This window comes from Castanea sativa, chromosome 12, assembly GCF_040712315.1.
Source record: "Castanea sativa cultivar Marrone di Chiusa Pesio chromosome 12, ASM4071231v1".
NCBI classification, from domain to species: Eukaryota; Viridiplantae; Streptophyta; class Magnoliopsida; order Fagales; family Fagaceae; genus Castanea; species Castanea sativa.
The window spans coordinates 23,842-50,257 of record NC_134024.1 but is presented as its reverse complement, the minus strand read 5'-3'; the positions used below and the strand labels follow the sequence as shown (position 1 = coordinate 50,257).

The window sequence follows — 26,416 nt, the reverse complement described above, 5'->3', positions numbered from 1 at the left end:
AGTCCCTTCAAACTACAACTAGAGGGTCTGGGGTCCTTGTTTAAGCTTCGGCCTGGATACCGTTAAAAAAAAAAAGGACTCTCACATTTTGGTGACTCCACTGGGGACTAGGAAAAGGAGAGGGAAGAAACAGTCCCTTCGCAGAGCATGGCTCCAAGAGCAAGGAACAGCAAAGGTACCAATGTACCACCCGTGGCATCTGAACCTGTAGGAGAAAACGAGGTGGCCTCCAAACAAAGGAACAAGGTGCCTCTGGTAGAACAGGAGGTTGTATCAAGACAAAGGCACGCAGGGCAGGAGCCAGATCCCATGGCTCGAATGACAGAAATGCTGAAGGATTTGCAGCAAGAGATTCGCCTCCTTAAAGAGGGCAGGACACAGGAAATCAGGGGTAATGTTCCTTCTGTAGTCAACCAGGACAGAGCCCAACCAGAAGGAGGATCAGCAGTAGGAGGGGGAGCCAACCCCCAGTACCTGACGCTGGCAGATGTTAGTGCCCTGTTGGAACAGGAAAGGGAAAAGCTCTCAAGGATTCCCAAGCAATTTTCTCAGGATACCCCATTCCCACCAGAGCTCCTCGGCAAGCCGTATCCCAAAGGATATGAACCCCCGAAGTTCCATCCTTTTGATGGAAGGAGTGGAAGCGCTGTGGAACATGTGAGCAGGTTTATACACACTATGGGCCCCTACGCAGGAGACCGAGAGCTGTGCCTAAGGGAGTTTGCTAAGTCCCTAGTAGACAGAGTATACACGTGGTACACCACGCTGAAGCCTGGGTCCATTAGAACCTGGGACGAAATGATGGAGAGGTTCTGCGCGAAGTATTACCCAGGTGAGGATAAGGTCACCTTCCAAAGCCTCCAAATGGTGTGGCAAAGGCCAGAGGAAGACCCTGTCCAGTTCATTAAAAGATTTGAAGATGTGTCTCTAGATTGCTACGGAGACCACGAAGAAAAAGAGCTCATGGAGACCTGCATATCCAACATGCTCTTTGATTACAAACTCAATCTCGAAAATCTATGCATAACTCAGTTTGCCGACTTGCTACAGAGAACTAGAAGAACAGTGCAGACTATGAGAACGAAAAGGGTGCCAGTACCCCAGGCCATGACAGCATCAGTGGGAGAAAAAAGGAGGAAGCCTGACAGAAAAATATTTGAGGAACCTCCGGTGATCCCATGTACCGCGGAAGAATTGAACCAGGTCCTGGATAAGTGGATTGGAGATGGGGTGGTCAAGCCATTTACCGTGTCCAGGCCACCAACTGAAGAAGAGAGGAAGAACCCCTTGTTTTGCAGAATCCATAACTATGTCAAGTACTCCACCAAAGACTGCTGGACCCTCCGTAGACTTTTTCACAAGAAGCTAAGGGAGGGAACCTTGAAACTCACTCAAAAGGAGCTAGAGGTGTAAAGGAACCCTCTACCCAATCACAAAGGAAAAGGGGTGGTGGCTGTGGTGATTCATGGGAACCCAGCAGAAGCAGAAGAATCTGAAGGATCCTTCCACCCAAGCACAGTCAGAACACTCTAGAAGAACCCCAAGTTCAGATCGCTATTTAACTAGCTAGGATTTGGACCAGAAGTAAGAAGGGTGTCCATAAAGTCCCTCATGAGCATAGCAGTAGATTCAGGAATGGAATGTTTCACAGTAGAGTCCCATGCTAGTCGAGCTTACCTGGAGACAACCAACGCAATAACCTTCACTGACGAGGACATGGAGGTTGAGCATCCAGACCATCGTAGACCCCTTTACCTGATGGCCATTATAAATGGTGTCCAAGTCAGAAGGGCATTGGTGGACACAGAGGCGTCGCTTAACCTCATCGCTCTGAGTACCTTGGAAGTTGTGGGCCTTACGGGTAGAAGGATCCTAGGGGCCCCCATGGAGATAACGGGATTTGGAGGATCAGCGGAATCAACGGAAGGATATGTTTAGCTGGCTCTAAGGGTAGGGCCAATAGTGGCCCTGACAAGATTCCATGTGATTAATTCAGAGGTGTCCTACCATGTACTGCTGGGACCCCTATGGCTCCACAAGCACCGCCTTATTCCCTCCACGTACCACCAATGTGTTAAGGGGAGATTGAATGGGAAGACTGTAAGGATCCCTGCCAATCATAATCCTTTCAACCAAGGGAGGTGAATTTTGTAGAAACCATGTTCTATGATGAGTTAGAACTGGATGACGAGAGCCCCACGCCAAGGACCCCAAGAGCATCTGTCCTAGAAGAAGAGGAAGGGGAAAGTACTTATGATTTGAGAAACCTTTTGGAGAGAAAAAGGCAAAAGAGGGAGCCCAGCTCCTCGGGATCCCGAAAATGTGTTGTAGTGCGAGAACCCGGAGGAAGGGTAATTTATAGTTTGTGAAGATGCGTAGGGCTTGAATGCGTTACGCAGGAGGGTCCCGGACCACCAGATTGTATGGTCGCCCAGGAAGAAATCCCCAAGGAACCAGTTCAGGAGGCCCAAATTTAGCCTAAAGAAGAGCAAATAGAAATAAACTTGGGAGCCGAACTGGGATCCCAGAAGCCTGTCTTCATCAGAAGTCAGCTAACAACGCAAGAAAAGGAGCAATTAATAGCCCTACTCCAGAGGTACATGGATGTGTTTTCATGGACCTATGACGAGATGCCCAGTCTAAATCCAGAATTGGTGGTCCATTCTCTCAATGTGGATCCGGGGGTTAAGCTAGTGGTCCAGCCAGCAAGGGTCTTTCACACTGATATAGAAGCTCAAATAACCCAAGAAGTCAAGAAACTGCTGGCAGCTGGGTTCATCAAGCCCCATCCAACATCCCAAGTGGCTTTCCAACATAGTACCCATGAAGAAAAAGAATGGCCAAATTCGTTGCTGTGTGGACTTCCGCAACTTAAATAAGGCATGCCCAAAAGATAAGTTCCCTCTGCCTAATATTGATCTCCTTGTGGACTTAGCCGCGGGGAGTTCTATGTTCTCATTTATGGATGGGTATAGTGGATACAACCAAATCCGCATGGCTGCCAAGGACGTAGAAAAGACAGCATTCAGAATCCCGATTGGGAATTTTTATTACACTGTGATGCCCTTTGGCCTCAAAAATGCAGGGGCCACATACCAGCGAACCATGACGGCCATCTTCTAAGACATGATGCACAAGGAAATGGAAGATTATGTGGATGATATTGTGGTGAAGTAAAAAACTACGACAGGACACCTCCAGGTACTTGAGCAAGTTTTTGAGAGATGCAGGAAATACAAGCTACGCATGAACCCCATGAAGTGTGCCTTCGGGGTGTCTGCTGGGAAATTCCTTGGGTTCCTGGTACACCATAAAGGCATAAGTGTGGATCCAGTGAAAGCCATGGCCATTGCCACAATGAAGAGGCCTACAACAGTAAGGGAGCTCAAAAGCTTCTTAGGGAGGGTTTCCTACATCAGAAGGTTTGTGCCAAGATTAGCTTCGGTCACAAGTGGCTTATCCAAACTGTTGAAAAAGGGGACTGAGTTCACCTGGGGAGCTGAGCAACAGGAAGCCTTCCGGAGGATCCAACAGATCATGAACTGCCTTCCCACCCTCCAAGCACCAGTACGTGGGCGGCCCCTGTTGCTGTACTTAGCATCAAACTCACAAGCGATAGGAGCCCTACTAGCGTAAGAAGATGATGACGGGAATGAACAACCCATTTACTACGTGAGTAGGACATTTAACGATGCTGAAACCAGGTACCCTAGGATAGAGAAGGCCTGCCTAGTGGTTATCTACGCGTCCCAGAGGCTGAAGCGATATTTCTCGGCCCATCAGATCCTTTTAGTGACTAAGTCTCACCCCATAAAGGCACTCCTCCATCAGCCCCTCTTGACAGGAAGGATAGCACAATGATTGGTTTTGCTCTCTCAATACGACATAGGCATCAAGACCCCCAGAGATGTTAAAAGCCAAGCCATAGCAGACCTGCTAGCCCAGTTCCCCGGAAGTGAGGAATGTTCACTAAGTGAAGAGATCCCCGGGGAGGTGGCAGTAATAGACTTCCCAGGGAAGAACTGGGCGATGAGGTTTGATGGGTCAGCAACAGCAACCTCAAATGGACTGGGAATTGTATTAAGCTGTGAAGATGGGGGCACCCTACCCTTATCTTTCAAAATAGGGTTCTCCTGCTCAAATAACGCCGCTGAATATGAGGCGTATCTGATTGGGCTGACCATAGCACTCGCTTTAGGAGTAAAGCACATAAGGGTTTTAGGAGACTCCAATCTTGTAGTCTCTCAGGTAAAGGGCGATTTTACATTAAGGGAACAAAGTCTGGTAGCCTACAGGACTTGTGCACAAAGGCTAGAGCAGGAATTTCAAACCTTCAGCATCGAGTACACCCAAAGGAGTGAAAACAAGTTCGCCGATGCATTGGCCACCTTGGGATCCCAAATGTCTGTTAAAGGAGAAAACACCTTAATAAGGGTAAGTAGGCAAGAACACTCCATCATAGAAGTCCTCCAAAGGATGTTCTCCGAGGAACTAGAGCAGCAAGATTGGAGAAATGAGGTTAAAGAGAAAATAAAAGGGTCAGGACGTGAGGGGAGTATCAAAGAGCTAAAAGACTACACTATGATAGAAGAGGAACTATACAGGAGACTACCTGGAGGGATCCTATCTAGGTGTATCAATGAAAGGGAAGGGAGGTCGAGATTAGAAGAATTGCATAGCCAAGCTTGTGGGGTTGCAGAAAAGATTAGTCTATATAGAAGAATGCAGCGCATGGGGTACTACTGGCCCAACATGAACAAAGAGGCAGCAACTATACAGGGGAAGTGTCAAAAATGTCAACTTTCGATAGACAAGGAGGAAAGCTATGCCGTATTTGTCACAGAAGATTGGAGAAATCCACTTATGGAGTACTTGGCTCAAGGGATCCTACCAACTGACAGGAAATTAGCCCACCAGCTCAAGAAAATTGTGGTCAGGTACTTCTTACAAAATGGGATCTTATTCAAGAAGGGGTACAACGGGGACCCCCTAAGATGCTTGGGGCCAAAGGAAGCCAGAGAAGTAGTCAGAGAAGTCCATTTCGGTGATTGTGGGAATCACCCGGGAAAAAGAAGACTTCACAAGCCACTATTACTATTGGGGTATTATTGGCCAACAATGAAAAGGGACTCTGAGGAACTAGTCAAAACTTGCCATGCCTGCCAAATACTTGGAGATGCAATTCATACTCACCCAAATGTACTGCAGGACATGACAACACCATGGCCTTTCCACACTTGGGGGCTTGATCTTATAGGGCCTATAAACCCTCCTTTTAATGGTTATATATGGATCCTGGCAGCCACCGAGTACTTTACAAAATGGGTAGAAGCTATCCCTTTGAAAAAGGCCACTGGAGCAGTTGTAACAAACTTCGTTTGAGAACACATTATTACAAGGTTCGAGATCCCCAGAAGACTAATCAGCGACAATGGGACCCCGTTCATAAACAAAGACACGAAGAGCCTGATTGAGGCATACTGCATTAAGCATGGAAGGTCTACACCATACTACCCACAGGGAAATGGCCAGGCCGAGGCCACTAATAGGGTGATACTGAAAATCCTTAAAAAGATGAAGCATGAGTATGGGGGAAAATGGAGTGACCACTTGACAGACATACTCTGGGCATGTAGGAGCTTCGTAAAGACAGCCACAGGAATCTCACCATTCTCCCTAGTCTATGGGACAGAAGCCATCAGTCCTGTGGAGTTAGTCATCCCTACACCAAGAGTAGTATTTGAAGAAAACTAGGGGGACACCGAGGACACAAGCAATGAAAGGAGACTGGTAGATTTGGAAGGGGTAGAGGAAGAAAGAGAACTGGCTAAGAGGAGAAGCCAGAGGTATCAGCAAAGGATGACTAGGGTGTACGCACAAGCGGTACGCCCAAGGGCCTTCACTGAAGGGCAATTGGTACTGAGGACAACAGAAAATGTAAGAAGAAACCTCCCTAGACCTTCCAAATTTGCCCCAAAGTGGGAAGGACCTTACATCATTAGGGAAGCCCATGATAGTAGGTATTACTACCTCACAAAGGAAGATGGGATAGTCTTGATAGAGCCCATAAATGGGAAGTGGCTGAAACAGTACTATGCGTAGGAAAACAAAGCTCTGAGTACATCGAGATCTCCTTTCCCTTTTTTCTCCAGTCTGCCAAGTATTTTTGTCTTTCCCTTTTTTTTTTCTTTTTTTTTACTTTGTCATGAATTTTGTTTAAGTAGCATTATCTAGGAACCCATGATAAAAAAAAAAAAAAAAAAACAAACACTCTGGGTTTCTTACTGTTTTAACAATTATCATGTGTTCTTCAAAATGAACAACCACGTTTTGATTCAATGAAGCATTTTTTTTTTATTTTCTTTAAATTATGGTCAAACTAAATACTGTAAAAATCCAAACATGGGTAGACTTGAGGAGGATACCTGAACCGATGCAAAAACTCTGGCATACGATCTAGGACCCACATCACATTTAGTCTAAAAGTACATGGCCTAGGATCACGGGTAAAAAAAAATAGATAATAGGTACCTGGGATACCTAGCCCAGTATTTGGCAAAAGAAAATTTGCCTGGTCTATGATTTGGGACTTCCCAAAAAAGGGGGGCGGGGGAAAGGACCCAATGTACCCAATTCAACACCTAAGCAGTAAAGTAACCACTAGGGTACCTGGTCTAGCCCCTATGGTGAGACCCACAAGAACCATGATCCAGGACTCGATATGTATATATATAAAAAAAATAAAATAAAATAAAAAGAGAAACAGTAAAACAATGTACATAAAAAAAAAAAAAGACAAGCCCATATGCTATTAAGAGATAGGAGCAGTCCTTAAAAAAAAGAGACAATACAAATGTGGAATCCATGTCACAAAAAAAAAAAAAAAAAAAAAAAAAAAAAAAAAAAAAACAATGTCTAAGAAGGGCAAATCTTATACAGCCCCAAAAAAAATGTATTTAAACTAGCCGAAAGGAGGAAAGAGCTAAGGAAGGAGGCCAGTCAGCAAAGAAACATCTGGAGAAATGGCGGGGACAACTGAAGGAGACGGAACCCTTTGCCTTTTAGCCTTCAAATTCTGCAGGACCTTGTGAGCACGAGCTAGAGCCTCCTCAGCAGCAACAATCTCAGCATCTATACTCTTGGAAACCTGCCTCTAAAATAGCATATGGGCCAGTGAACGCAAGTGAGTCAGCAGGAAGGATAGGTTAAACTTCACCTCTAAAAGATCCTGCACCACTCCCCTCCATTCCAAGAGCTTCTCTTCAAATAAGGAGTCAAGAGAGGAATTTCCTTAGGGAGATTAACACAGCACACAGTAGCTCTATCAAGATGTTACCCAGAAACATACCTCCCCTAAAGCCACTGGTGAAGTCTCCATGGACTTTGAGTAGCCCTTCCAGCAATGGTAGACCCTCCATAGGCACGGAGAAACGCAGGAAGTTGCCATAAGAAGCCCCAAAAAGATGAAAATGGCTCGCGGGAAGGTTGTTGAACTCCAGAAGATCAACGGGCCAGAAAGGCGGGTAGCCCTGAGGCAGAATCTGAAACAACAGCTTCTAAAGCCTCCCCCATCGATACATCTCCACTTATGGGTGTTGGAGAACTCTCAATCTTCTGGACAGTTTGAGAGATCCTTGCTTGAAAGTCAGCGATCTGAGCAGATCCCGCAGCCACCTCGGGAACCATGAATTGATAATCCCCAGCACCCGTGTCAACACCTGCAAGAATAGGCATAATTCAACAGGGAGAATGGAACCAAGAAAGAAAGAGGCATAAAAAAAAAATAAAAAAAAAAGAAGGCAAAAGAAAAAAAAGGAGAAGTAAGAGCACCTGTGTCGGTTTCCTATGGTGGAACTTCCCCCTCTTGCTCTTCTGATTTCTTGGAGGACTCTATAAAAGAACAGGCAGCACGTTGAAGAAAGGGTGAGGAAACCTTAGCAAAATGGCTAAAAGAAGGAAAAGATGCTGGGGGCTTTGCCATAGGAGAAAGAGGCAAAGGAAGAGCACAAAAGAAGAAAGGAGAAGATAGCACAGTAAAGGGGATCAACATGCACCTTCAGAACCTTCTGATTCCAAAGAAGGAGCAGCCTCAAGGGCAGATCGAGCACTAGTTTGACCTAACAAAGAGAAGAGAAGAAGGGAAGTCTGAAAAAAAAATGTAAACAGGGTCAAGCATTTTATAAAAGAAGAGTGAGGGCTTACTTGTTTGAACGGATGGAGACGCGCCTCCCGAGGGTTCTTTGCTTAACGTAGGATCAGGCAACACAGTTTCGGTAGGACTAGAAGTCTGCCTAGGCTGGGGGTCTTGGGAAGCAAGAGGCTGAGGGGCTTCAGGATCCTGGGTAGCCAGAGGAACAGCAGATGGAGTAGATAGGACATCCTGCATTGGCTGCCTGGTTTCCTCAGTTACACCACCACCAGGAGCTTCCTCTTCCACGCCTAGGAAACCAGCAGAAGAAGCAGCAATCACTACTTCTTCCAAAGTCTTGCCTGCCACGGGAGGGGACACTTCCACCTACAAATATGGGTATAAGCATTCAATAAAAAAAAAAAAAAAAAGAGAAAGGCACGAAGAGGGACGCACCACGTCATCACCAGATGATTGACTCCTGCCTTTCTTGGGGTCTGACTTACGCTTAGACGGCAAGAAAGAAAATGGTTAAGCATTAGTTAAAAGAGAAAGAAAGGCATTGCAGTAACAATGACAAACCACCATAAATAAAAAAAAAAAAGAGAAGGAAAGAAGCCCTGCGCTTGTCTCTCTCTCTACAGAACCTCCAGTGGTCTTTTGTTTACTATGGGTACGCCCAGAGGGTCCTAGAGGAGATTAGGGTACAAGATCAAAGGATCCCAAAGAACCTTGGACTAGAGAACTCACAGGAACCTGAGAGAGAGAGAACTCTACCTTAGTCTTTACTCGAGACTTGGGGGCTAAAGAAGGCCCAACTTCTTTTCCCACTGCAAGGGAACTCACTCTCTCGAGTTCCTCAAAAACTACCAACTGCTTCTGGGACCTCGCAGTCTTTCTTTTCTTGGTTTCAGAGCCAATCTCAACACCTCCCACACCTTCTTCAAGTTCAACCTGCTTAATCTTTTCCTCTTTGCCTTTACCTACGGGAGTAGCAGCCCCAATTGCCTCTACTGCCCCCTTTTTGATCGGCACTCTGGAGGAAGCACCAACAATGAGGTTGCATCATGGCCACTCTTTCGAAAAATCCTGAGCATAGCACACCCAACCACCCCTGGAAGCATGCCATTCCACGAACCCTGTCTTGCTACTTACGGCAGCAGACACAATACTAGCAGTAGGGAAGGACAAGCGCCTATTGGATGTTGGAGCAGAAAAGATAGCGGGGCTAGGAACTCTCCCAATTTTGCCAGAACCCACATAGTCAATGAAAGACTCTTGTACTCTTCTCTAATATCCATCAAAACCACCAGAGGCAAAGACTCCCCTCTAAGAGTTGGGCACCATAAACTGAGGACTTCTATGCGACTAATAGAAGAAGGCTTGAGGTCTTAAGAACGGTTCTAGAATAGGGAGGGAAGGTGCTACATCCTTAAACACTGGGGGATTTCCTGATCAAAGCCAGACTGCTGGAGTACCTGGTGTGCTGAGTAGTGGGTATACCTGGGGCCACTTGAGGAGGGCACTGGAAGCAATGAAGGACTAACACAGGCCAAGTAGGCTAGGCTGATCTCATCACCAAGATGCAAGTCAAAAGTGTTCCCTGGAGAATTAAGAAAGGAAGCTAATACAAAGTCACAAGCAAACCCGGGGAGATTGCCACTTTAAGTGCCCTGCCTAATCGAATAATTCGATCAGATTGAGACCACCACCTATCAAACTAGCCCAACGAAAGATAATGGGGTGGCTATCAGTAGAACTACCAAGAAAACATGGGGGCTAGGGGATACCGAACACCCCGGGCCATCCTGATCGCCAAAGGGAAGAAGACGGATTTAACCCCATACCCTGGAAACTTACTAAACAGGAATTTGCTGAGCCAGAGCGCCAGAAACCCAGCTTGCCGGATCTCCTTGTCTTTCTCCCGTGAAAGATTCATAACCCATCTCCCCATTCTAGCCGGTTTCCCGCCAGGAGAAGCACCATGCCCACTAAAATGGGCCTATAACCCATCTTCCACCTCGAGATCCTTGTCAGAAAGATTGATGGTAAAAGGATTCTCATCCCCAAAAACTGGAAGGAGGAAGTTGTTGACCACATCCTCCAAGGTGATCGTAAGCTCACCAACAGAAAAGAAGAAGGTATGAAGGGAAGGGCACCAACGGCGTACCAAGTGCCTTAGACCTTTATCATCTCTGAAACCTTCAAGATTCTTGGAAATTGCCACTGCCTTCAGGATCCCGGCGCGCTCCAGGCAACCCACGAATTCACCATCAGAAAGTTCTTTGTCCACCCAAATGGGCCAACCAGAGATCCTCCCAGGAACAAAATCAAAGAAAATAGGGACCGCCTCACGAACCCCCTGCCTAATCTGGAGATCTAAAATCTCTCTTGGGTCTAGTACCTAAGCGGAACTGGCAAAACTGGCCTCATCGGAGAATACCCAGGCATGAGAAGACGGAGGGGCCTCACCATGAGACGCCCTAGGGAAGAACAGGCTAGGAGTGTACCACGGGTCCCATAAAGGGAAGGCCGGACGCTCTGTAACTCCCTGTGATTCGTCCTACGTAGAGCTAGAGGAGCCCTCGCCTTTAGAAGGGCTGGGAGTACGCTCCCTTCTTTTTCGTGATGAAGAGGAAGCCATCGGAACGGAGGGCGTGCTGGAAATAGAGAGGTCAAAGAATGAAGAGCACAGGGATGTAAAAAAAAAAAAAAAAGGGGAGGAAGGCAATAGCTAACTAAGAAGAAAGAGATAAGCTTGAGAATGAAAAGGTCAAAAAAAAAAAATATATATATATATATATATGTGTGTGTGTGTGTATGTGTGTGTGTGTGTGTGTGTGTGTGTGTGTGTGTGTGTGTGTGTGAAGCAATCGCAATAATGGCACCAAAGGCAGTTAGGGAAGACAATGTATGGAAAGACGCGCCAGTTGCCAAATTTAATTTCAAGGAAGAAAGTTATGGGCAGTTATTAATGGGAGTTACAAGAAACGAGGAAAGTAGGGGGAGGAATTTTTTTTTTCCCACTCTTTTAAATAAAAAAGAGAGGTTAACTGCCACGTCCCGTATGAAGAGGAAGAGAGTTACAACGTGCAAAAAAGACTAGGGTACTCCAAAGTCAACAGGAAGTCAGGACCCTGAAAGAAGAAAGAAGGGAACCCGAGGGTGGTCGAAATGACGAAGAGGGAAACTCTACAGGAACTCAAACTCCACATTACTCACACGTGGGCTGTAGGCAACCCACGAGCTCGGGGGACTAAATGTTGAGGTCTAAAAAAATATATATACTAAGAAAACATGATAAAAGGCCCAAAGAGATGGCACATTGGGCCAATCCGTGGGAAATAAAAATTGAAAGAAAAAAAAAGAGAAAGGTTGGGGCTGCAAAAGAAAGAGGGATGATGGACCTGAGGCCCAAAAAGGGGTAATTAGTCCATAGGAAAAAGGGGGAGAAAGAAAAGAATTCAGCCCGCCAGGACCAGAGAAAAAAACCAAGGAAAGACCAGAGAAAGGAAAGGAGCTGGGCAAGGACGCTGGGGGTTGCCTGGGACCTCTGGGTGTACAGCACGACTAAAGGAGGATTACGACAGCTCAAAAGGCACCAGGAACAAGAAGCAGATGGGCCCTTCTCAAAGCACCCAGCAATGCAGCACAAAGCCTGAGGACTTGGAGAGCAACGACTCAGGAGTAAGAAGCCGGTGCCTTAGGGGAACCCAGAAAAAGGGATCCATGAAAGGAAATGAATGGGGAAACCTTCGGTTTGACAGAAGAAGACTCCACTTACTGGAAAAGATGACAAAAGGCGGCTAAAAGGGGGTAAGCCCGAAAAGAGAAGATAGAGAAAATGGGCTTGGAGAGAGAGCAAAGCTAAAGGTTCAGCTCCCCCAAAGGTGCCCCGGAACAGAAGGTCAGCAAGACACTTTTAAGAGAAAAACACCAAAAGAAGGGAACTATGGAAAATAAGGAAAGGATCAGTTGTCAAAAGGGTTGAGATAAACAAGAGGCTCTAGTACCCAGGGGGCAAGGGGGAAGAATCAATGGTACCCCGAAACCCTAATGTGGCACTATAAAAGGAAGAAGTAGCTAACGTTAAGGGGCAGTCAGCAAGGAAGAAATTGTATAGAATCATTAAGAAAAAGCTCTATAAAACTCAAAGAAGACAGGGAAATATCTCTCGGTATCCTAGAAACAGCCACTATAGCACATGCTTGGATTCAAAAGGATTCAAATTTTGCAAGTCTTAGAAGCCTAGAGAGTCATCTAAGTTTGTAATTTTAAAGCTTATTTGAACCTTGTATTAAGTCTTGGTGAGCTCATTGTAATCCACAACTAAGAAAACTAATGAAATATTTCCTACTGATTTGAAGATCCCGAGCAATTATTCTTTTTTTTCTTTCTTTATTACACTTGTCTGTCTTTGCTGTTTTTCCTTGTTAATCAATACATATATTCTCGCCTGTTAGTGTATGTGTATTGCAGGAGTTTTGGCTTGTGCATCACTTGGTCTTTAAACAGCCCACTTAGCTGCGGTAGACCAAGCCCAGTCCCTTCAAACTACAATTGAAGGGTTCGGGGTCCTTGTTTAAGCTTAGGCCTGGATACCGTTCAAAAAAAAGGACTCTCACATTTTGGCGACTCCACTGGGGACTGGGAAAAGGAGAGGGAAGAAACAGTCCCTTTGCAGAGCATGACTCCAAGAGTAAGGAACAGCAAAGGTACCAATGTACCACCCACGGCATCTGAACCCGTAGGAGAAAACGAGGTGGCCTCCAGACAAAGGAACGAGGTGCCTCTAGTAGAATAGGAGGTTGTATCAGGACAAAGGCACGCAGGACAGGAGCTAGACCCCATGGCTCAAATGACAGAAATGCTGAAGGATTTGCAGCAAGTGATTCGCCTCCTTAAAGAGGGCAAGACACAGGAAATCAGGGATAATGTTCCCTCTGTGGTCAACCAGGACAGAGCCCAGCCAGAAGGAGGATTAGCAGTAGGAGGGGGAGCTAAACCCCAGTACCTGACGCTGGCCCTAAGCTAATTAGCTAGTCTATTATTGCCACCAAATGTAGCCATCAAAAGCCTACAATGACAAGGAAACAATAGCTAATGGAGTCAACCACTTTATTTCCAAAATCATGCTAAAAGCATGCTAAACTCTTCCCTAAACAAAAGCAACTCAAGCCAAAAAGCCAAATTAGTATCATAGGGGATACAAGCCTCTTCCACTACTCAAAAACTAGTGACTTAGAGCACCCCAAGTTCAATACAAAATGCCCCAATTAGATTCAAAAGGAACCAACCATGTTCTACTCACATACTTGAAACTTCAGAGCAAAAACCCATTCAACTAGTCTATAATCTCACAATTCCGAAGCTTAGGGGTGGAAATATAGGTATTGGGAAACCTTCCCTCTCTTCCTCACAACCTCTCTCAATTTCCTCTTCTCGATGACTGTGGGTCGAAATTTCAGACCTGTTGAACCACATTCTACTCACATACCTGAAACTTCAGAGCAAGAGCCCATTCAACTGGTCAATAATCTCACAATTCCGAAGCTTGGGGGTGAAAGTATGGGTATTGGGGAACCTTCCTTCTCTTCCTTACAACCTCTCTCAATTTTCTCTTCTCGGTGACTGTGGGTCGAAATTTCAGACTTGTTGAACTACGTTTTCTTTATAGAGCTGAGACTTGAGAGTAAAAACTCACTGAGCTAGGAAACATTCTTACAATTCTGAACCTTAGGGGTGGAAATATGAGTCTAGGGGAACTTTTCCACTCTTCTTTACAACCTCTCTCAATTTCCCCTTCTCGGTGACTGTGGGTCGAAATTTCAGGCCTATTATGTTTTTATGCTTTTTCTGCACTTTTGTTATTAACATTTTAATTCTTTTTTGTCAAAGCACCATTTTTTTTTGTTCATTATACATTTGGAATTTTGGGCTTGATTCTCCACAATAAACACTTCTAAAGAACCCAATGGGAGATTTGGGCCGTTTTCGCATTTTCGGCCCTTATCGCAAAACGTCACCGACAAGTTTCTCTCAACTTCACCTATTATTATTATTATTATTATTATTATTATTATTATTATTATTATATATATATATATATATATATATAGATTATTATTATTGTATTAGTGAACTCCCTAACATTCCCACCATCCAATACTAATAGGAGGAATAAAACAATGTCAACTTTTTATATATCTTTATATTAAATGTAAATTTTGAAAACTTAACTGTTGGATTGCATGTTTTTATTATATCTTTTATACTTGTAAAATTTCAAGAAAATCAAAGATCAATGGTTGCGATATCCAACAAATGTAAAAATTTTAAGTTTTTGTAATTTAAAATTGTCTCAAAAATAAATTTATGGTTGGAATAGTAAATAGCATTTGATTTGAATGAAATTTGATATATAAGTTAAGAACATAAATAACATAAAATTTAACGGTTAGATTTTTAAAACTCACATTAAAAAAATAAATGTATAAAAAGTTTTAAAAGTTTTCCTTCAAAATTTATTCCTAATACAAGTTACATGTAACACATTAGAAAAATAAAAAAGAATTTTTAAAGGAAGTTTACAGCTGGTCACCACTATCACGAAAGTCAGTCAAATTACTGTCCCCTTGCCTTTGTTGACGGGTTTTTTTTTTTTTTTTTGGTTCTTGCCGATGACTTAGGCTTGACTTATTAATAAATAACAGGCTGAGAAATTGTGGATGAATTCCTCCGATCTGCTATTCCTCTCCCCTTTCTTTCTCTCTCTCTCTCTCTCTAATGCACGGGGAAAGAACACTAATCCATTCATTCCTTTACTGAAAAGCAATTACTATCTAATAGGAACTGAATCCGGCGTCGTTTCAAGACAAGAGGGTTTTTGGTCTGTAAGTTTTCTTTTTTCACTTATATTCGTCTTCTTTATTTATTTCCTTTCCCTTCATCCTTGAAATGAAAAATCTAAATATCAAATCGTCTATACTTTTTTTGTTTTGTTTCTCTGTGTTGTAGTTCAAGATTTACCTGTATACTTCCAACGGATTCCATGAGCACTCAAGGAGCGTCAACGTCATCACCGTCTTCTTCTTCTTCCTCTTCAACACCTCTGTGGAAATACGATGTCTATGTCAGTTTTAGAGGCGAGGACACCCGTCGAACTTTTACGGAGCATCTATATGATGCTTTGCATCGGAAAGGCATTTTGACCTTTATGGATGATGAAAAACTTGAGAGAGGAAAATCTATTTCACCTGAGAACTTGAAAGCAGTGGAAGAATCGAGGTTTGCTATCGTCGTTCTCTCAAGCAACTATGCATTTTCGACATGGTGCTTGGATGAGCTTGCAAATATCATCAGATGCATTGAAGCCACGGGAATGACAGTTCTGCCGGTTTTTTATGATGTGGATCCATCTGATGTACGGGTTCAACGAGGAACTTTCGCAATGGCTTTATGTAAACACGAAGAACGGTTTGATGGAAATGTGGTTCAAACGTGGAGAGCTGCTTTGCTCAAAGTGGGAAGTCTGTCTGGTTGGCTAGTTCGAGATCGGTAATTTCCTAAGAAATTTATTTTATGCTGATATTTAAATGACAATTTTCTGGAAGTATATCATGAAGTATATAGAATAGCATAATATCAATGCATGGATTGAAATATTAAAACAATTACAATAGTGTTTATTGTTGAGATGTTGTTTGCGGTTAGATAAAATCCTTAAAGATGGATGTTTAAGTGGAAATACACAAAAGGATAAAATTCAAAATGAGAAAATTCACGTAAAGGTAGGGGTAGCCCCTATTAATCTATTGGTGAAAAAACAAGGGAGGGTTGCGTAAGACGACTCAGTCATGTTCAAAGGAGTGTGACCAATGCAGCAGGAAGGAGGAGTAAGTTGATCCAAGTTGAGGGAATAAGAAAATGTAGAGAAAGTCCAAAAATCACGTGTAGAAATAATAAAAAGGACATGTCAACTATGTGTGCGGTTGGCAGTAGCTTATTTAGCTTTTTGCTGAAAATGTGACAAAATATACTTATATTTTAAAAAAGGTGAGAAAAAGTGAGGTTAAAATAACTAGTGCCAAACACACACTAAAGGGAGTGTAAAATAGATTATGACTTTAGATAGAGTAGAATGGAGGAAAAGAATACATAGGGCCAACCCTAATTAATTTGTTGGGATACATAGCTGATCCCAAAATTTTGGGTCTAAGGCTTTGTTTGTTGTTGTTGTTAGATAAAATCCTTAAAGTGCATTTTGGCAATTTTGTTCACAAGCCACTTGTTTACATAACTGATATGATTACATAATTTTAAGAGGTAGAGCTTCAAGGAATTTATAATTAATATTAGTCCGCTCAAATATTAATTCAAAGAACGTTTCTGGTAGTTGACAATTTTATGGATTTGTTTCAGTAAATATAATCATAGAATTCTTTTATGGGTAGTTGAGTATTTCTATCCATGTTTCCTGAGCTAATGAGTTTATTTTTGTTTTAGCAAGTAGTGTTATTGCCCAATATTTTTCTTTGTCCCCAAGGTTTTATGATTGGTTTGGACCATCACTAAATTATTGTTCTATTATCTTTACAGTAATGTGTCAGAATTAATCAAAAGCATTGTGGAAGAGATATTACAAAATCTGAGTTCAAGTTTCTCAAGCATTACCAATGACTTGGTAGGAATAGATTCTTCATTGAAAGAATTGTACACTTTGTATTCAAATGTTGGGAATAACGTTTTCATGATAGGGATTTGTGGTATGGGGGGATCTGGAAAGACAACTCTTGCTAGAGTGTTCTATGAAAGGTTTCGTAGTGATTTTGAAGGTTCTTCCTTTTTCGCTAACGTTAGGGAATATTCAGAAAAACTTGATCTGCTTCAATTACAAAAGCTTCTTCTGGCAGATATTTTGGGGGAAAGAAATATAGAGATGAGGAGTGTTTATCATGGAGTTGTCATGATCAAGAGAAGGCTATGTCATAAAAAAGTTCTAATTGTTCTAGATGATGTTAATAAATTGGACCAACTAGAAAATTTGGCTGGAGGGCATGACTGGTTTGGATTGGGAAGTTTGATAGTCATAACAACTAGAGATGAACATCTGTTGGTCCATCATGGAGTGCATAAAATATATAAGCCTAATTTATTATGCAATGATGATGCTTTAAAACTTTTTTGTTTGAAAGCCTTCAAAAATGAAAAACCCAAAGAAGATTATATACAACTCTCCTGGGATGTCGTACGCTATGCTAATGGCCTTCCATTAGCTCTTGTAACTTTTGGTTCCTTTTTGTTTGGAAGAACAGTGGATATATGGCAAAGTGCATTGGACTGGTTTAAAGAAAATCCTAAAAGAGAAATATTTGACACACTAAAAGTAAGTTATGATGGATTGGAGGAAATGTGGAAGGATATATTTCTAGATGTTGCATGTTTCTTTAGAGGGAAGATGAAAGGTCAAGTAATAGAGATATTAGAGACCTGTGGTTTTCAGGCAAGAATCGGAATACAAGTTCTCATGGATAAATCTCTCCTAATCATAGAGAACGACACATTGCAGATGCATGAACTAGTACAAGAAATGGGTATGGAAATTGTCCGTCAAGAATCACGTGAAGAGCCTGGAAAGCGTAGTAGGTTGTGGCTTCGTAAGGATTTGTTTCATGTATTGACGAACAACACGGTAAGAACGTTGGCTAAACAACACTTTATTTCAAGGGCAGTATTGAATAGATACACAACACAATTTCATTCAATAAATTAGTTCTTTAACCAAAAAAATATGTAATCCAATATATATGTAGTTATCTAAGTACTTAATTTATAAAATATAGAATACAAAATTCTATTTAATTTCATGTTAATATGCTGACTATTTCTTGTGTTAATGTGTTTGTCTCTTAAAAAAAAAATTGTTCATGATTTCTTACATTTTGAAAACACAATGTGATTGTGTCATTGTTTACATATTTGAATTGTAGAATTGCATCCTTTCTAGTTGCAATGTATGATTCTTAAATGAAAATATCACTTTTAATGTATGAATAAAACTTAAATAAAAAATTAAATTGTTTCTATGGGCTCAATTTGGCAATTTCTCAGCTTTCACCTTGTTGGATTTTCCAATGGTCAAGAGGTGGTTATATATGTGGAAAACTCAGTATGGATATTATTTGCATCCTCTAACACTGTATAAAACTGAAAATTTATAGTATTCTTAACTTTTGTTGTGCAATTCACTGATCCTTTGTTTTTGATTCTCAGGCAACAACAGCAATTCAGGCCATAGTCCTTGACGTATCTGGAGGGGATGAGGCATATCGGCACATTGAATCGTATTCTGAAGGTTTTTCAATGATGTGTAATCTTAGATTGCTTATAATTAATAACATGCACATCTCAAATGGCCTCGAACATCTTTCTAATAAATTAAAACTTCTTGATTGGCTTGGGTATTCTTCAAAATGTTTGCCATCCGGATTCCAATCAAAAGAGCTTGTTGAACTTAGACTGCAGTTTAGCAAAATTGAATATCTTTGGAGAGGTGTAAAGGTGAATTTGTTTTTCTGTCTTTCTGTTTTACTTAATATTTATCTTTTCTTTAGGAGTTGCTTCAAACACACTTTCTTTGTGTTTGAGCTTCATCCTTTCATCGATAAAAATTGTTTTATTACTTCAAAAAAAATTCAATAATGGGAGCTAATTATCCTTTTTTTTTTGGTTGACAGTATTTAGGCAAGTTAAAACTCATCAATCTTGAACATTCCATAGACCTTATTAGGACACCTGACTTCACAGGGGTTCCAAGACTTGAGAGACTATATCTTAGAAGTTGCATAAATTTGGTTGAGATCCACCCATCTATTGGACAACTCAGTAAGCTTACGGTTTTGAATTTGCAATTCTGCCAATCTCTTATCAATCTTCCAAGCAGCATGGATAGTTTAAGGTCTCTTGAAATACTTAATCTTTTGGGATGCTCAAAACTTGCCAAACTGCCAGGGAACTTAGGAAAATGTTTGAAGGAACTTGATTTCACTGGAACTGCTATTAGAGAAGTTCCCTCTTCCATCAGTTTCTTGATATGTCGTGGATGTGAAAAGCAATTTTTTAAGTCAAGGCTTGATAGTGTTTTCTGCGTTCGCTTGTTAAAATCTTTATCACTATCTACAAACAAGCTTGTCTTTGCCCTACCCGCAAGCATCAGTCAACTTCAGAAATTGGAATCTCTTAATTTGGGCAACTGCATTCAACTTCACTCATTGCCAGAGTTTCCATCAAATTTGAGATATATAAATGCTAAAGGTTGTTCTTCCCTGGAACCGTCACCATCACTGCTCAGTATGAGCAATTTGTCGCAACCATCAATTTCATTTTTTAATTGCTGCAAGTTGGTTGAGTATACTGGGGGCTGTGATGGTCTGGCATTTGCAATGTTGAAACGTTACCTGCAGGTAATCTGCCCTCCCTCTGTCTCTCTCTCTCTCACACATTGTTAAATAATATGGTTTATTTATTTATTTATTTTTTGTACAGAGACTCATTTATCCAAAAACTGGATTATATGAAACTTCTACCGAAAGGAAAGATAGATCTAGAGCTACGTTCCAGATAAGTATTCCTGGATTGGATGTTCCAGAGTGGTTAACTAATCAAACTATTGGGTACTCAATATGGTTAGAGCTGCCTCCGAATTGGTGTAATAGTACGTGGATGGGATTTTCTTTGTGCGCTCTTTTCAGAATAAATTGCTACGGGTATTCGAGTGAAAGATATAGTCTTAAAGGTCATGTGAAAGCCTATGGTGATATGCCTCACCTTACTTCTAAAGTTATTAAAGAGACATCCTTTGAAGTTGTTATTGGGGAGACATCCTTTGATTTTAACGTGTGTCACCTTTGGCTATTGTATTGGTCTGGTGATGATTTGCTAGGCAAACCTGCAAATGATCATGAATGCAGTTGGATTAATGTTGTATTTGACAGCAATAGCCCAAGTGTGGAGGTGATCAAATGTGGGGTCCGTTTGATATACGAGCAAGACGTGGGAGAGTTCAACCAAACAATTGCACAATGCGATGTTGCTTCTGAGGGTTTGGATTGTGTCCATCATGAATTTGAAAATTCAACAGTAGTAAAAGCTACCAAAATTATGAGAACCTATGAAGACAATAATGAGGCAGAACGTAGTGCAAGTTGGAGCTTTCCTGAGAAACTGAAAGCGGTAACAACCATCTCATACATCCTGTTACAAGTATTTTCTTTATAGCTGTAGTTTCCCAGATTGCTCGTCTAGATTTTTGTGTAGATTTGGATTGTTTAGGTGTTGCATAGGCATTTACTGGGTAGGTTTTGTCTTCACAAACAAATACGAGAAATTTCAATTGTGACTAGTTATAACTTATAATAGGGTATAACATAATTGTGGCCAACACTTTCCTCAAATCGTGACAAATTGTATCACAGCTAACCTGGTAACATTGTGAACTGCAAGCAATCCAAACCACCCTATACTTCTGTATTCTTGAAAATTAACCTTAGATTCTGTTGTGTGAGTTCAATGCCAGTTGTCTAAAGAACTTGATTTTTCAGCCTCCACATCATCATTTGTTAGAAGAAGCCTACTAACTAGTGAAAGCTTAGGTAATTAACGCCTGTGGATTATGCAAGTCTTGACAAGTATGTTAGAGATTTAAGTGAGTAAATAGTGTAGATTTGTGTGTACTGTTGGTTTTGTTGTCAGCAATCAAATTCCAATATTTTCTATTTTTTTTGCCTGTCCTCAAGTGAACTCATAGACCAAAACAAATCAAAGGTAATTAAGAGGAAAAAAGGATCAAATATAGTTCAGTTACTATCAAAATCCTTCTCAAGATATGCAACTCTAGCAACAAATGTGGGTTTAGCACACCTAGGACCTACGAATTCCAAGAGTCCAACCTAAGTAGCACTACCTATATAACTCAACAAAGTATATAAGCCCTCAAAATCAAATCATTCTGATTCAAGTTCCCCAACTAAAACATATTCAAGTCTCCCAACTAAAACATGACACTTGCATTGGAAGTCCTTTGCTCGGGGTATTGACCACAAATCTAGAAATCACACATAATTAACAATGAGGAGCCAAAGCCCAGTAAATCGCAGTAATAATGGAGGTAAGGGAAATACAAGTTTTATTCTTATTAAAGTTCTTGTTCTTGTTGACTTATCCGTATTGATGTTTTGAATAAACATTTTTGTGCTTTGGACGCATATACATATTGGTCATTCCAAACACAAACACAGGTGGATGCAGTCTAGACATTGATCCTGAGAAGGCATCAAAAGGGAAGCAAGATAGTTCCTCAAATGCAACTTTATCTGGAGCAATCTCTCATAGAACAAGGAGTCGTGAAAAAGATCAACTTAATGTGGAAGAGCTTTATGAAGAAGTTATGAAGATAGCAGGGTTTGACGAACATATGCTTGCATCCGCATTTGACTATTTGGTGGATAATGAAAGGTTAGCAAGGGCATTCATGGCCAAGAATGCTCGACTCCGAACATTGTGGTTAGAGAAATTCTTTATCCAAAATGGTTGATATGGGAATAAGATAGTAACGTTTAAAATTGTACTATTATCTAATAAATGATACATTGAATAATGGTTATTTAGGTGTTTTTATTTTTTATATATATATATTTTATTTGAAGAATCAAAATGACTGAACTTGAATTTTGCTTTGAATATACATATAGTCTTTTGGACTCACTTGTAATGAAACCATTGTAACTGTAATCCAAGTATATTCACCCTTGAAAGGTTAAAAGTGTTTTATTAATATTATTTTTTTATTTTTATAATTTAATAATTACAATGAGGGAGACAGGATTTGAAGCTTGAATATTATGGAAATATTAGTCGCGTGTTGTGCGGGATAATTTTTTTTAGGGTGATCTCATTAAATATATTTGGGGTAATAAGAAATAACACTCTCTTCTTCTGTTTATATTAATACAAAAATATTTTAAATTTCTTTAAGAATTTGTTTATAAATGTTTAACCATAATTAGTAAAAACATTACTCATAAATTAGAATTAAAATACAAAATTTATAATGTACCAAAAAATTTGAAACGACAAATCTTTCCATAACTCATTATGAAAAGAAAAAGGAAAAAAAAAAAGAGGCAAAAGTCATTACTTAATATTCTGAAATACACTTTAATTTAAAATTTTTAAATAAGAGATTTTAATTCTAAAATTGAAGATAATTTTGGAAACCTACTCTTAAGCATAGATAGATTAGTACACAATATTTTAATATTAATTTAACAAAGTTTGGTTAAACAAATGTAAAGGGTGAAAACATTTTTTCCCTTTAAGTTTGGGGTAGAGTGTCATTTCTTCAAAACTCAATAAAGAGGAATGTAATTACTCTTCTTCTTCTTCTTCTTATTATTATTATTATTATTATTATTATTATAGTTAATAATAATTGATTTTTCATTTTCTTTTAAGTTAATAAAAACCTTACATATACCTTTTTTTTATTTATTTATAGAATATACATTTTTTTAAACCTTTACATATACTTTTTTTTTTTTTAAATGTGAATCTTTACATATACCTTAAGTAACTTTATATATTCTACTTCTTTAGATGTGTAAAATCATAGACTACTACATTATAATGATAGTAGCTAATTAGTATTATCACCTTCTTCTTTTTTCATAATCTCATTTGTAACATTTCTTGCTATTATTATATATTTACTGACTAATGATTTGCATAACATAGGTGTTAAACGAGATGTAACATCGTTCATTTGATTTTTTAAAGTAATTTTGTATGAAGATTATATATATATATATATATATATATATATATATATATATAGTTAAATGAAATGTCAAAAAATGGATTTTAAAATTTTCTAACTTTATTTCTTATGTAATTTCTATTATTACAGGAGAACATCTCCTTTTAGTCATGAATGGAAATATGGTTTCCAGGATTAGAATTTGATTAGTTTTAAGTTTAAATGTATTACTATGATTGTGTTTAATTATTGATTATTGATTTAATTTTTTAAGTGAATGTAAAGTTGATTTTATCGCACTATAAAGTTTTTAATGTTTTTCATATGGTCATATTTATTTATTTTTTTAATTCTCTTTACGGCCCCTTTGTTTTTCAATTAACAGTTACTAATTGACATTTGATTTTTTTTTTTTTCATTATCTACTCTTTATCACTTTGTATTGTTTTTTTTTCTTTACCATCTCTCTCTCTCTCTCTCTCTCTCTCTCCATTAGCAACCTATTGTTTTCCAAAATTTGGTGATGATTTTATTGAATTAAATATGCACTGTAGTTTTTTTTTTTTTTTTTTTTCATTTAATTTTGCTACCCTTAAGTTAGTATATCCATAACTATTAGTTTCTTTATGTTATATTTGGTTTGATATCCTCATTATCCTTATTATTAATTTATTATTTAATTTAGCTTTTCCCAATTGCATTTGTTTTGTATTACATTTTTCCTTTTATGTATTGAGTTTGAGAATGAGTGTGTTTGTAGCATTATTTCACTTTATGAGGACACTTTTACTTATTGAATTTAATAAAATTTTAATTTTTTTCAAATAAAATGGAGGGAGTATAAATAATTTAATAATACAGAAGATGTGGGGAGATGAAGAGTGATATTAAGGTAGAAGGTAGTAAAGAGATGAAAAGATAAAGGGAAGGAAAAATATTGGACAAAGTGTAAATGTAAAAAAAGAAAAAAGAAAAAAAGAAGAAGATAAATTACATTTTTAATCCCTATCATTTGCACTATATGTCAATTTGGTCCCTCATGTAAATGTGTCAGTTTAGTCCCTAAGCTTTTGTTATTATGTCAAAATAGTTATTGCCGATAGATGGTTGATGGACGTGGCTAACGGTGATATTAAAGTGTTATTATTTTTTGGGGTAGTTACACTAATCCCACCTGTGGTTTGGCCCGAAATTACTTTGCCTACCCGTGGTTTAAAAAGTGTCACTTCACCTACCTGAGGTATGTTCCGTTTTTTTTCGTAACCCACCTCTATTAAAATCATGGGTAAATAGGTATTTTTGCTCAAATTTCATGTCTCTCTCCTCCCAAAACAAAAAATAGTATAAAAATGCAAGAGAAACAAGTTCAAAAAGTAGTATTTGTCTCTCTCTCAATTCACATAAATCTTGAACATGAAGAACATACCCAAAAAAATAAAACCTAGATCAACCTACCCAAATAACTGAACAATGGGGACTTTAGTGTGGATCTAATCCACCGTGACTCTCCAAACTCTCCCTTCTATGACCCTTCAGAAACTCCTTCACAACGCATATCCAAGGCTTTGCGTCGTTCCATTAACCGTGTCAATCATTTTAAGCCAACTTCTTCACTCTCTACCAATGCAGCTCAAGCAGATATAATCTCAAATCGAGGTGAATAACTCTTGAAATACTCTGTTAGTACACCACCAGTCCAAATCCTAGGCAATGCTGATACTGGTAGTGATTTGATTTGCCTACAGTGCAAACCTTGCAATGGCTGCTACAAGCAAACAGCTCCACTTTTTGATCCTACAAGGTCAAGAACGTACAAAGAAGTTTCATGCTTTTCATCCCAATGTCAATCTCTAAAAGGAACCTCATGCTTAAGCAGCGATGATTCAAGTTGCTCATACTCCATGTCTTATGGCGATTGATCTTCCTGGTGCTAAAATAGCTTTTGTTTATGCAAGAAGAAGATGGAGGTTGTTCTTTGTGGGGACATGTCTGTGAAGGGAGAGGTGAAAACTGAGTGGGTCTTTAGAATGTAGGGTCCAAATATAAGAGTTTTGAATATAGGGAGAGGTGAAATTAGGAGTTTTGAATATAGGGTCCAAATATTAATTTTCACAAAACCCTCCCTTTTGATCTTGTTTCTTTTGCATTTTTGTGCTATTTTTTGTTTTGGGAGGAGAGCGACATAAAATTTGAGCAAAAATACCTATTTACCCCTGATTTTAATAGAGGTGGGTTATGACAAACAAATGGAACATACCTTAGGTGGGTAAAGTGACACTTTTTAAACCACGGGTAGGCAAAGTGATTTCGAGCCAAACCACAGGTGAGTTTAGTGTAATTATCTCTTATTTTTTCCAATTGAGTTGCCACATCAATAGTCACGCGTCCTTAATTTAAATAAGAAAACTGAGGTTTGAATAGTAGCATCCGTCTAATTGTTATCATCTGAGAGTCTTGCACCATGAACATCAACGGATGTAACGACCTTGCATGTTTGATGAAGATCGAGTCCTGCCCCATGAATCTGGACAGTCGGCTTAGACAATCAAGTGTGCGTTTGGGTTAGGATTAAAAATTAAAATTATTGCACTATTTAGCTTATTTTTGCTACTATTCATAGGCCCTACTGCACTTTTTGACACTATTCATGGGGCTCCACTGTACTATTTCAGCTAACTTTTACATTTATCTACCATCCTTTCAGCAATAGTTTTTCAATTTCAGCAAAATAAGCGGAATCGAAACACACCCCAAAGTCATTGCTTCACATGTTTGTGATAAAGGATTTGGTGGTAGATCTGTAGATATGACAAATTTTTACAAATCACAATTAGTGTAAGAGTTTAAAGCTCTATTTGTTTCAGCAATGATATTTTTTAGAAAATGAGTCAATTTCCAAGAAGCATTTTCTATAAAACTATCTCATTTTTCAATGTTTGGCAGCAACTTTAAATGAGTTAAAAAACAACCTCCTAAAAGTTCCCTTATTTAGCTTGCTGTGAGATATGATTGTTTTCCAAAAAAATTTAATAGAAAAAAATATCTAAAAATAAGCCATACTTTTTATGCTGACCAAAGATGGTTTTCTTTTGACTTATCTTTTTTTATACTACCAAACACTGAAAAACACGGAAAACTATCTTTACATAAGGTTTTCTATCGAAACAAATGGAGCGTAAGAGGAAAAACTTTATTCTCTTCCAATACCAACTAATTAATGATTCAATCTTTTCTTTTCTTTAGAAAAAGTTTGGATATTTTTATTTCCATTGCAGATTTGGATTAGAACCTTATGCATATGATGTTGGTCCATATTCTATTTTTGTGATTTTGGGTTTTTCTTTTTTGGCTTTGTTACCATTAGTGCTCTCATTGTGGTTTTATTATTAAGAATAGGACACTGTTTTATTAAGAATAGGGAGTAGAGGAAGGCAATGGCTGGGCGAGGATGAAGGTGAGGGCCAAAGACATTGGGA

At 39.5% G+C, this 26,416-nt stretch overlaps 2 protein-coding genes across 2 annotated transcripts; both read left to right on the top strand.

Annotated features, from left to right (window-relative positions):
• Positions 1 to 3,691: 3,691 nt before the first annotated feature.
• Positions 3,692 to 5,382, top strand: LOC142619399 (uncharacterized). The gene is made up of 2 exons (XM_075792489.1): positions 3,692 to 3,704; positions 3,890 to 5,382. The coding sequence occupies exons 1-2, from the start codon at positions 3,692 to 3,694 to the stop codon at positions 5,380 to 5,382; spliced, it is 1,506 nt and encodes a 501-aa protein (XP_075648604.1).
• Positions 5,383 to 15,179: 9,797 nt separating this feature from the next.
• Positions 15,180 to 21,719, top strand: LOC142619398 (TMV resistance protein N-like). Its single transcript, XM_075792487.1, has 7 exons — positions 15,180 to 15,685; positions 16,727 to 17,819; positions 18,401 to 18,688; positions 18,865 to 19,590; positions 19,673 to 20,359; positions 20,703 to 20,778; positions 21,424 to 21,719. The coding sequence occupies exons 1-7, from the start codon at positions 15,180 to 15,182 to the stop codon at positions 21,717 to 21,719; spliced, it is 3,672 nt and encodes a 1,223-aa protein (XP_075648602.1).
• The last annotated feature ends 4,697 nt before the right edge of the window (positions 21,720 to 26,416 follow it).